General features: G+C 38.3%; 1 protein-coding gene across 1 annotated transcript in view; it reads left to right on the top strand.

The window, feature by feature from the left end:
- The window catches only part of Nae1 (NEDD8 activating enzyme E1 subunit 1), a 24,301-nt gene that overhangs the window by 5,701 nt on the left and 8,092 nt on the right, over window positions 1-10,508 (top strand). Inside the window, exons 4-13 of the mRNA XM_021220853.2 lie at window positions 1,340-1,370; window positions 2,435-2,506; window positions 2,714-2,793; window positions 3,451-3,560; window positions 5,447-5,556; window positions 6,043-6,105; window positions 6,469-6,532; window positions 6,958-7,049; window positions 9,442-9,501; window positions 9,587-9,718. Coding sequence (XP_021076512.1) covers window positions 1,340-1,370; window positions 2,435-2,506; window positions 2,714-2,793; window positions 3,451-3,560; window positions 5,447-5,556; window positions 6,043-6,105; window positions 6,469-6,532; window positions 6,958-7,049; window positions 9,442-9,501; window positions 9,587-9,718 — 814 coding nt within the window. The remainder of the gene's footprint in view (window positions 1-1,339; window positions 1,371-2,434; window positions 2,507-2,713; window positions 2,794-3,450; window positions 3,561-5,446; window positions 5,557-6,042; window positions 6,106-6,468; window positions 6,533-6,957; window positions 7,050-9,441; window positions 9,502-9,586; window positions 9,719-10,508) is intronic.

Below are 10,508 nucleotides of genomic sequence, written 5' to 3'. Positions count from 1 at the left end.
CCTGGAACTCACTTGGTAGACCAGGCTGGCCTCGAACTCAGAAATCCGCCTGCCTCTGCCTCCCGAGTGCTGGGATTAAAGGCCTGCGCCACCAGGCCCAGCTTAAAAAATTTTTAAAAAAGGAATAAGAACAATATCTTTTATTTGTATCTTTTTAGTCTGATGTATCTCTTATTGCACTATGATGCTAAATAAAAATGCCTCTTATAGGTGATCTATGTTTTGTTCTTTACATATAGTCATACTTAGATTTTCAGAACATTTCCACATTTGATTTCGTACTTACTGTTTTCAAGTGGTTAGAGTCTAGGAATCTCTAATTACATTTGTCTATAAACAACAAGTAAATATTAATTTGAGGAAAATCAAAATTTAGTTTATATTTTCTTTGATATGTTTTCTTTGGAGCATAGTATGTTTTTGCTATCTACAGCATAACTCTTTTATTGTTATCTATAAAATAATAAAAGTTCTATTATTGTTGCTTACCTTGCCGACTATGCAGGATGGTTTAAGAATAATACAATCAAGCTGGGCAGTGGTGGCACATGCCTGTAATCCCAGAACTTGGGAGGCAGAGGCAGGTGGATTTCTTGAGTTTGAGGCCAGCCTGGTCTACAGAGTGAGTTCCAGGACAGCCAGGGCTATACAGAGAAACCCTGTCTCAAAAAAAAAAAAAAAAAAAAAAGAATAATACAATCATTACTTTGTACTAACACTAAGGATTTTATTTTTTCTTACGGAACCATGTGCTTTTGCCACAAAATTGTGCCCTGGCTCTCATCAGCAACCACAGTATGGGCCTTTGGGACGTGACCAGAGTATGTGTGGGAGGAAGTCTGAATGAATCTTTTATAATTTCTTGCAAAAGCAAATAGTTCACTCCAGCATTTCCCAGGTGTCTGCCCAACATTGGTTATAGGAAATGTTAATGGCCATTAAATGGAACAGTGAATTCCATGGTCAAACGAGTTTGGGGAATGGGTCAAAGAGGTTACTATAAACCTCTTTACTATAAAACAATCTTTTGATGTACATTAGGACTTTCCAGGGAGGAGATAGGCCATGTGGTGTTTCCTCTTTGTCGTTCTTGGAACTCTTTTCTCTCAGCGCATGTTGTAAAGCAAGTGCCCTAGAGAACCCTGATTTACTCATCTGCTTCCTTCACGAAGACTTAAGATCAGCTATGGAATAGTGTTTGTGGGCTGGGGATAGCTCACTGGTAAAGTACAGTAAAACACATGTTTGTTTTAGCTTTTGAATATAACACTATTATAAATGTTAAACAACTTTTGCTTTATAGCCATATAAATGTTGGCCTTTTTTCTATCCCCTTCAGTTTTTTCCTTCAGAAAAGCAGTATTGGCAAGGTAAGCAGTCCCTGTTACTGAATGTGGTTGTGTGTGAGCATCTAATGCCGCTATATCTTGGCCGCTAAAAAAGGTTTGACTTTAAAAGATCTTATTCTCTGAGGGAAAAGTTGGTTTAGTTCATTTTCTAATCTGGTAAATCTCTTGGTAGTTTAAGAACTTAGAGTACTAGCTAGAGAAAGCACCCAAGGATCTGAAGGGCCTGCAGCCCTGTAGGTGGAACAACAATAGGAACTAACCAGCACCCCAGAGCTCGTGTCTCTTGCTGCATATGTAGCAGAAGATGGCCTAATTAGCCATCATTGGGAAGAGAGGCCCCTTGGTCTTGCAAACTTTATATGACCCAGCACAGGAGAAGGCCAGGGCCAAGTAGTAGGAGTTGGTGGGTAGGGGAGCAGGGGTGGGGGGAGGGTATAGGGAACTTTCGAGGTAGCATTTGAAATGTAAATAAAGAAAATATCTAATAATAATAATAATAAAAAGAACTTAGAGTACTGCCTGTGACTTTACACTGTCCTTTATTAAAGTCTTGAGTGACATTGATGTTCAGTGGATAGAGTACTACAGTAGGAAATTAGTAAGTGGAGTTAGACAGAAAGTTTTCTTTTTAATACACCAAATGAAAACCTTAGTTTTTATACTACACACACACACACACACACACACACACTTTTATACTTCAAATGAAAGCTGTTACATTCTGAGTGGAGTTGTGCTTACTTTAGTGATTGGCCACTCCTCTGTAGATGTCAGTGGGTAGACTGTGGGTAGACGGGGTCTGAACGGGATCTAGCACAGCCCTGCTTGCTGCCTGTTCTTGTCTTTCATCTGATCAGAAAAGTCAAGGGCAGGATAATGTGGTCATTTAAGAACTCTGTAAGTGATAGCTTAGTTCAACCTGAGTAATGTTCTACTTGGACCTCAGTTAAATCCTGAGAAGGAGAATTGTCACATCCATGCATGGAATTTGGAAAGTTTCACATTAAGTTTTTCTTGTGAAGTGTGGGGATCACATTGTAGCCGAGCACTTTCTAATTCAAATCAAATGCTTTGTCTTTGAAAAGAACCGAGCTCAAGCTGCCATGGAATTCTTACAAGAACTAAATAGCGATGTCTCTGGAAGTTTTGTGGAAGAGGTATACTGTTTATACATTTTTTTTTTTTTTTGCTACAGTGTGTTTTAAAAATTAATTCAAAACCCTAGAACTTAGACTTTTGAGTTTTTGTATCATTTATATTTAGTTTGAATTTAATTTGTCAACTCATTTATATAAAATAACATGTGTTTCTGCCATGTTTAATATGTGAAACTGTTGAATTTTTCCTCCCCTTGTCTTATTTAGAGTCCAGAAAACCTTCTAGACAATGATCCTTCATTTTTCTGTAGGTTTACCATTGTGGTTGCAACTCAGCTTCTTGAAAGGTAAATTTTCGATGTTAATATTTTTCATAGTCTTACTTGGTTTACATAGTTTCCTATGTACATCTTTCTGTATACATATTTTATCTTGTTTCTAAAATTCTTAAAGAAGCTTTTCAGTTGAAACTCTTGTATAGGGAATAAAAAGTTAGATATTTGAATATGTTTAGAGAAGTTTAAGTGAACATTAGCTATTGCTAAGTGATGAAAAATTAATTAGAAGCCAAGTATGGTAGTATACACTGCAGTCTCATCACCAGGAGCCAGAGAGAGGATCAGGAGTTCGAGGCTAGCCCAGCCTACACAGTAAGTTTCAGGATAGCTTGAGCTGCATAGTGATCTCTAGTGTTTGTGCAACACCAGAACTGAGAAAACTAAAATCAAAGTAGCTAAGTAGTTACTGGCTACAGGAGGATTTGTAGCTGTCTGTGGGTTTTGGAAATGTTCTACTGTGATGAAACTGTGTAGACGGTGTGTTCATCAGCAGCATTCTTCCTACTGCTGCAGACTGGGGCTTCCCATCCCGCGAGCGTAGCACTTGTGAGGTTGCTGCCCAGTGAAATTGCTTGCTTTCCACTGCGTTCTTGCCTGTTTGCGTTAGACAGTTGGTGTCTGGCATACACTCGCTTGCTTATGTTCTTACTCTGCCTTCTTTTTCAGTACGTTACTGCGTTTAGCTGATGTTCTCTGGAATTCCCAGATCCCTCTTTTGATCTGTAGGACATATGGACTAGTTGGTTATATGAGGATTATTGTAAAAGAACACCCAGGTAAAATTGTTAAGCATATGGGACTTGCTAATGGTTACTTGAGTAGTAATTTTAGAAACTTGCTAATTTAGGAAGTCAGTTTTGAATTACAAAATAAATTTATAGCAGTACAAGTTCAAAAAGGCAATGAGTCAATAGGTTTTTTTTTAATGTGCTTACATATTTATATGTGTATTGATGTTTTGTCTACATGTATGACTGTGTATATGAGTGCCTACAGAGTCCAGAAGAGGACCTCATATCACCCAGAACTGGGCTTACAGATGGTTGTGAACCACTATGTCAATGCTGGGACTTGAACCTGGATTCTCTGGAAGAGTAACCACTGCTCTTAACCATTAAGCCATCTCTCTAGCCTGATTCCAAGGGCTTTTGACTGCTGTTTTCTTACACAGCATTATAAATGGGTGCAGGCCAGAGGCATAACGTATACTTTCTTTGTCTTGTTAAGAGGCCCAGGAGTTATGTAAATGCCTGATTTCTTTTGCTCCCCAACCCAAAGTAGGGCATTTATGGTTGCCACAGAAGTGTGTGGGTCACTTTGACACAAACATTACATCAGTGGTTCTCAACCTTCCTAATGCTATGACCCTTGAATACAATTCCTCATGTTGTGGTGATCCTTAACCATAAAATTATTTTGTTGCTACTTCATAGTCGCATAACTGTAATTATAGCACAGCATACATAGTAACATATAGAATAAAAGTAACTAATCTTACCTCTCCATTACACCACCATTTCCCACCTGTCTTTATTTTCAGTCTTATACTGGCCTTAGATTTTCCCATTCCACATTCAATTACATATGATAAGCCTTTTCCGAGCTACTATTCCTAAGGAAACAGTGTTAAAGGAGACCAGTGATTCATAAGCAGATCTACATCAGCCCAGAGCTGATATCAGCTCTTACTATAGAATCTTAATCTTAGAATTTTATAAAATTTTCCTTTAGAATTTTATGAAATTTTCCTTTAATATTCAGTAAAAATGCTTCTACTAAATAAAATGTTTTCATTCTAAGCCAACTATGATATGAGCCAGGCACTCTGTTGGTGTAACAGTAGCTATTAACACTGAAGCCTCACAAGGATTAGTGTCATGTGGGCAGTTAGGATACGCTTTTGGTAGGTGATGTCAGGCCATTTAAGAGTTAAAAGTGGGAAGTGATGGGGTAACATTTGTGTTTTAAGTCGATCGCTCTAAAGTTAAGAGTATGAGTAGAGAATGAGTGGACTTAAAGGAGCCAAGTTTGCAGTGGTGCGATGGGAGTGGGGTAAAGAAGGGAGGAGGGAGAGGGTGAGAGCCTCCAGCTTAGGGGAGATGCTACGGGAGTGGTTAAGAGGAGGCAGGTGATGATGAAGGTCAGCACTGTTAGCTGTGTGTTTGCTTTAATGTAAATGACTTCATTTACTCTTTACAGAACCTTTATTAAGCAGATACTATTATCTCTGTACAGAAATATAATTGTTACTTGTCTAAAGTGACATAGCAAGTGGCAGACTTATAACCTCATTACAAATACTCACTGAAGTTGTGCATTGTTGTATCCCTCATGTGGAAAGCAGTGTCCAAAGTCAGATCAGGAAGGGGGAGTAACTGACACTGAGTAAAAGAAGCAGTCAAGGCTAGAGTTGAGACCCTGTCTCAAGAAAAAAAAAGTATAGGTTTCCAGCCTGGTGCGTTGGGTCATGCCTATAACGACAACAACCAGGATGATGAGACAGAAGGATTGCCATGAGTTCAAGGCTAGCCTGGGCTATAGAGTAAGACTCCATTTCCAACCATCCAATTACATAAAATAATGTGTGTGTGTGTGTGTGTGTGTTTGTCTTAAGTTCCTGTAATGAAGTAAAAAATTGAGTATCTTTTGGGATTGCTTACAGTAATAGAATCTCATCCAGATAATGCACTGGAGGATCTACGACTAGATAAGCCATTTCCTGAACTGAGAGAACATTTTCAGTCTTATGACTTGGACCATATGGAAAAAAAGGTTAGTGTGTATGTGTGTGTGTGTGTGTGTGTGTGTGTCTGTGTGTGTGTGTTTGTGTATGTGTGTGTGTGTGTGTTTGTGTGTGTGTGTGTATTTTTACAGAAACCTATGCATGCACCTGTGGAGGCCAGAGGTCAACCTCAGGTTCTCTTAGTTGCTTTCTACTTTGTATTTTGAGACAGTGTCTCATCAGTCTGGAGCTAGCCATTCATCTGTGATTGGTCAGTAAGATCCAGGATCTGCCTGCCTTGACCTCATGCTCTGAGGTTCCAGCTTATAGCCATGTCTGGCACACATTTTACTCACAGAGCTACTCCACAGCCACTCAGAAATCATGTCTAAAACCAGTTTTATTAAACCGGTTCATTTGCCTGTTTATTACTTCATGTGGATTAGAAGATAATTATAAATATTGAAAATAAGATGGTATGTGGAGTTAATATTAACTAATACTGATATTTTCTTCAATTTGTGTTTCTATTTTAGGACCATAGCCATACTCCATGGATTGTGATCATAGCTAAATATTTAGCACAGTGGTATAATGAAGTATGTACTTTTTTATTTTAATTAAATGTACTATATTTTCAAGATGTGATAAGGGGTTTCTTTTGAGGGTTATAGGAGGTTAATGTTTTCCCTTGTGAGGGTATATTGCAAGTGGGAGCTTTTCAGTTGAAGTCTAGCTACCACGCTTTCAGTACTGATATTTTAATTAACAAATAGGAATTTCAGTAAATTTCATGCTGAAACTACTGTGGAGAATGAATGTAAAGAAATGGTGTACAGTTACTCTTTCCAAATTAAGCAAGCCTCTGTTTCAGTGATTATTTAATGGGGAAACCATGGGACATCTAATTTACATATTTTGAGTTTTGATAACTAGATCTTTAAATATTTTAATCAATTTAGACAAATGGACGAATTCCTAAAAGCTATAAAGAAAAAGAGGACTTCAGAGATTTGATAAGACAAGGTAATTTTCTGCATTGTAATTAGGTATTACATAAAGCATATAAAGTATTAAATATTGAAAAACAATTACTTGAAACCAATATTTATTGTCAGATGATGCTGTCATGAGTTCTTATTTTACTTTCCCTGGGGGTAAAGGCACCATTTCTTAAAGAATTTAAGAAGCCCTTGGGAGGCAGAGCCAGGTGAGTTCGAGGCCAGCCTGGTCTACAGAGTGAGTTCTAGGACATCCAGGGCTACACAGAGAAACCCTGTCTCAAAAAACAAAAAACAAAAAAATAAATAAATAAGAAGAACAAATGGTGACTGTATTTCCTGCTAAGGGTCAGCACTGTGATCCTCTGTTCAGAGCCTGATAAGGTTTTTCTATAATGTTGGGAAGCCAAAGTGAAAGGAGACATTGTTTGCTATTTCTTGTTTTAATAGGGATTTTAAAGAATGAGAATGGAGCGCCAGAAGACGAAGAGAATTTTGAAGAAGCCATCAAAAATGTGAACACAGCACTAAATACAACTCAGGTATCAAAAAAAACTGCTGAAAGCAATATGTTTTCTGATGTGAAAGTTGATATAAAAATTTAACCTAATATTGCCTAAATGCCTAAACAAAAAATTTTTGTTTTGTTTTTTGTTAAGACAAGATCTTTTTATGTAGCCCAGGCTACCTTCAACTTCGCTGTATAGACCAGGCTGGTTTTGAACATGTGATACTTTTCCTGCCTCTGCCTCTCAAGTGTTACAAGTATGTGCCATGCCTAGCCCAAAACACCAGTTTAGTTTTAATAAAGTTTTGCACCCTGCATGGTGGTGAATGCCTGTACTTGCATCACTGGAGAAGGGGGGGCAAGGTGATCAGTAGTCATCCTTGGCCACATAGCAAGTGCAGAAACAGCTGGGGCTCAAAACAGAAAACTCTGCATTATCCTCATTAAAATTATGTCAGTGCTTCAGCATATAATAGCAATAAAATAAAATAATTTTTTTCACCTAGAGAAATATGATTTATGAATAGTTGAGAATTTGGAGGTAAGATTTACAAATGATAGTTTGCTCATCAAAAGAAGTACTAACTCAAAAGTTAAAATTTGTTATCTTGCATTTTCTTTTGCAACAGTTATTTAGATATAATTGGAGATGGTCTCAATGACTTGTACACTGCAAAAATTATAAGCTGGTGTGGTAACTTACACCTGTAATCCTGGCACTTCGGAGGTTGAGGCAGGTGGATTCTGAATCTGAAGACTGAAGCCAGCCTGGGCTACATAGTGAGTTTAAGCCCAATGTAGAATACATAAAAAATATCGGAAAATAGCTCAGGTGACTACTACTACTACTAGTACTACTACTTCTTCTTCTTCTTCTTCTTCTTCTTCTTCTTCTTCTTCTTCTTCTTCTTCTTCTTCTTCTTCTTCTTCTTCTTCTTGTTTTTGAGGAACTATGGAAGATTTTTATAGTTTTTTTTTTTTTTTTACAATTTATAGCTTGAGTACTGCCTTTCACATTAGGAAAGCACTCAAGTCACTGTAGACATTTTGAAGACCATGAAACGGTTCCTGAGTGTATGCTTGTAAATCATTCTAGCTAAGGAACATCTTTTATCTTAATTGGAAAGAATATTGAAAATGTATATGTATAGCTAAAAAATGATACATGTTAGATCTGCATTTTTACTGAAAATAAAATGTAATAATCGGTTTTTAAAACTAAGGGATGATTATAAAGCCAGGCATTGTGGCATGTATGTATAATGAGGAGATGGAGGAAGAGGCTTGAGACCACATTGGCTGCAAAGAGAGTTCTAGTCCAATCTGGGCACAAGAAAAATAAAACAGAAAAATGGTTCTAGGAGTTGGGGGCAGTAAACTGAACAATTGGATATTAATGTATGAACAAAGTTAGAGTGTGAGAAGGCAAGAAGGGGTCTGGGTATTGGATAGGGAGTACCTAGGGGGCAGTGTTAGAGAGGGAGCCGGGAAGGAGGAAGAGGCCTGAGTGACACCCAGAGGTCTGCTGCACGAGCTTCTCAAGCAGAGGACACGGGCTCAGGTCATGGAGTTCAAGGATCAGTAGGAAAGTCAGTACGATTGAAGGGGAAAGAACGTGATAGGAAAGATTTGAGTTTGGAGAGCTAGAAAGGGCCATCCCATAACAGAATCGTGCAGATTGCTGAAGGGTTTTGAGCAGGGAAGTAGGATGGTCTGTTTGATGTTGAGACAGGATCTCACTGTATATAGTGCTAGCTGGCCTGGAGCTCACAGAGATTCACCTGCCTCTGCCTCCTAGTGCTGAGATTAAAGATGTGTCCCACTACAGTGGGCCATTCAAAGGACTGTTGACTCTTATGAGTACAGTAGAGGGTGTGGGGTTGGAAGCCAAGACACCAGTCATGAGGTTGTCACTGAAAACTCTATTTTGTCTGCATAGAATCAAAGCCTATAGTTTGTAAAGTTTTTATTAGTGTGGTGATCTTGCGAGTTTAAAATTGCATAGTTACTTATTTTTTTGTTAGAGTGGTCGTCTCTGAACAGCCCTGGGATTAGGGTGAATGGATTTCAGGATTTTCATAAGCTGGGAAACCATGAACATCTTTAAATCTAGCTTTGTAGTACTGTCAGTAATCATTGTTGTCTTCAGATACAAAGTATATAAAATGACATGTTTAGATTTTCCTTCACTCCATGTAGATATAGGAGGCTTGTCTGAAATGCTAACATGCCAGGAGAGGATTTTCTTCCATTCTCTTTCCCATCAGATCTCCATCAAAATCTGGTTGTAAATAAAACTAAATACATCAGAAGTTGATATTTTACTGCACTTTGAAAATATAAAGGACTTATTTGAAGAAATAGCATTGAAAATAGAGGTGGACAGCATTCGTAATGTAAGTAAATGTTTTGTGTTCCTTTGTTAGATCCCGAGCAGTATTGAAGATATATTTAATGATGATCGATGCATAAATATCACCAAACAGGTAACAACGAGAAGGAGAAATAAGGCGGCCTTCAACCCCAGCTCAGAGTACACACCTTCACAGTAGTCTTTTCTTGTTCTTTTAGACGCCACCTTTTTGGATTCTAGCTCGTGCCTTAAAGGAATTTGTGGCCAAGGAGGGTCAAGGAAATTTACCTGTTCGAGGCACAATTCCTGATATGATTGCAGATTCAAACAAATACATAAAACTGCAGAATGTGTAAGTGTCTTTTAGTAGTGATTATTTTATTTGTTTTTGTGTGTAGCCTTGACTGTCCTAGAATTAGCTTTGTAGACAAGGTTAGCCTTGAATTCAGCGGGATTAAAGGAATGTGCCACCATGCCTTATCACCGTTTTTAAACTATGTGTAACAGGCTACTTAAATCTGCCCTCCTAAAGGGACTCAGACCCTGGTTTCTGACAGAGGACCTAAGAAAATATGTTACACGAACAACTCACCTTCTTGAAGTCAAGTCCAAGGAAAATCACACACTTCAAACCTGCCCAGAAGTATAAATCATGAAAAACTTTGTTTAATATCTAGTTATATTTGACTGTAAAAATGACTAGTATTAAAGCTGAATCTCTCCCAGGTAAGGCCATACCTTTTAGGGTAAAGGTGGTACTATTGGGAATTGAACCTGGGTCCTCATATATATTCGAAGCAAGAGTTCTACCTCCGAGCAATGTCCCTAAAGTCACCATTAGTTTCTTTCTTCAGTTGTCCTTTTCCAAATTTTCATTATTTTGACTCATAGACTAGGACAACAAACCAAGATTTGTTAAATACTGACCAAGATCTTCTCTGTATGGCAACATTTGGCCCTGGAGGAAACCAGGTCAGCTCCCTTGTATTCATTAGCACTGTACCTTAGTTACAAAAAAGGTGACATCCACGGAGACCCGACCTTACGAGTCCATGTGTGTCACATCCACGGAGACCCGACCTTACGAGTCCGTGTGTGTCACATCCACAGAGACCCGACCTTACGAGTCCGTGTGTGTCA

This window comes from Mus pahari, chromosome 20, assembly GCF_900095145.1.
Source record: "Mus pahari chromosome 20, PAHARI_EIJ_v1.1, whole genome shotgun sequence".
NCBI classification, from domain to species: domain Eukaryota; kingdom Metazoa; phylum Chordata; class Mammalia; order Rodentia; family Muridae; genus Mus; species Mus pahari.
This window is presented reverse-complemented; position numbering and strand designations above follow the sequence as displayed.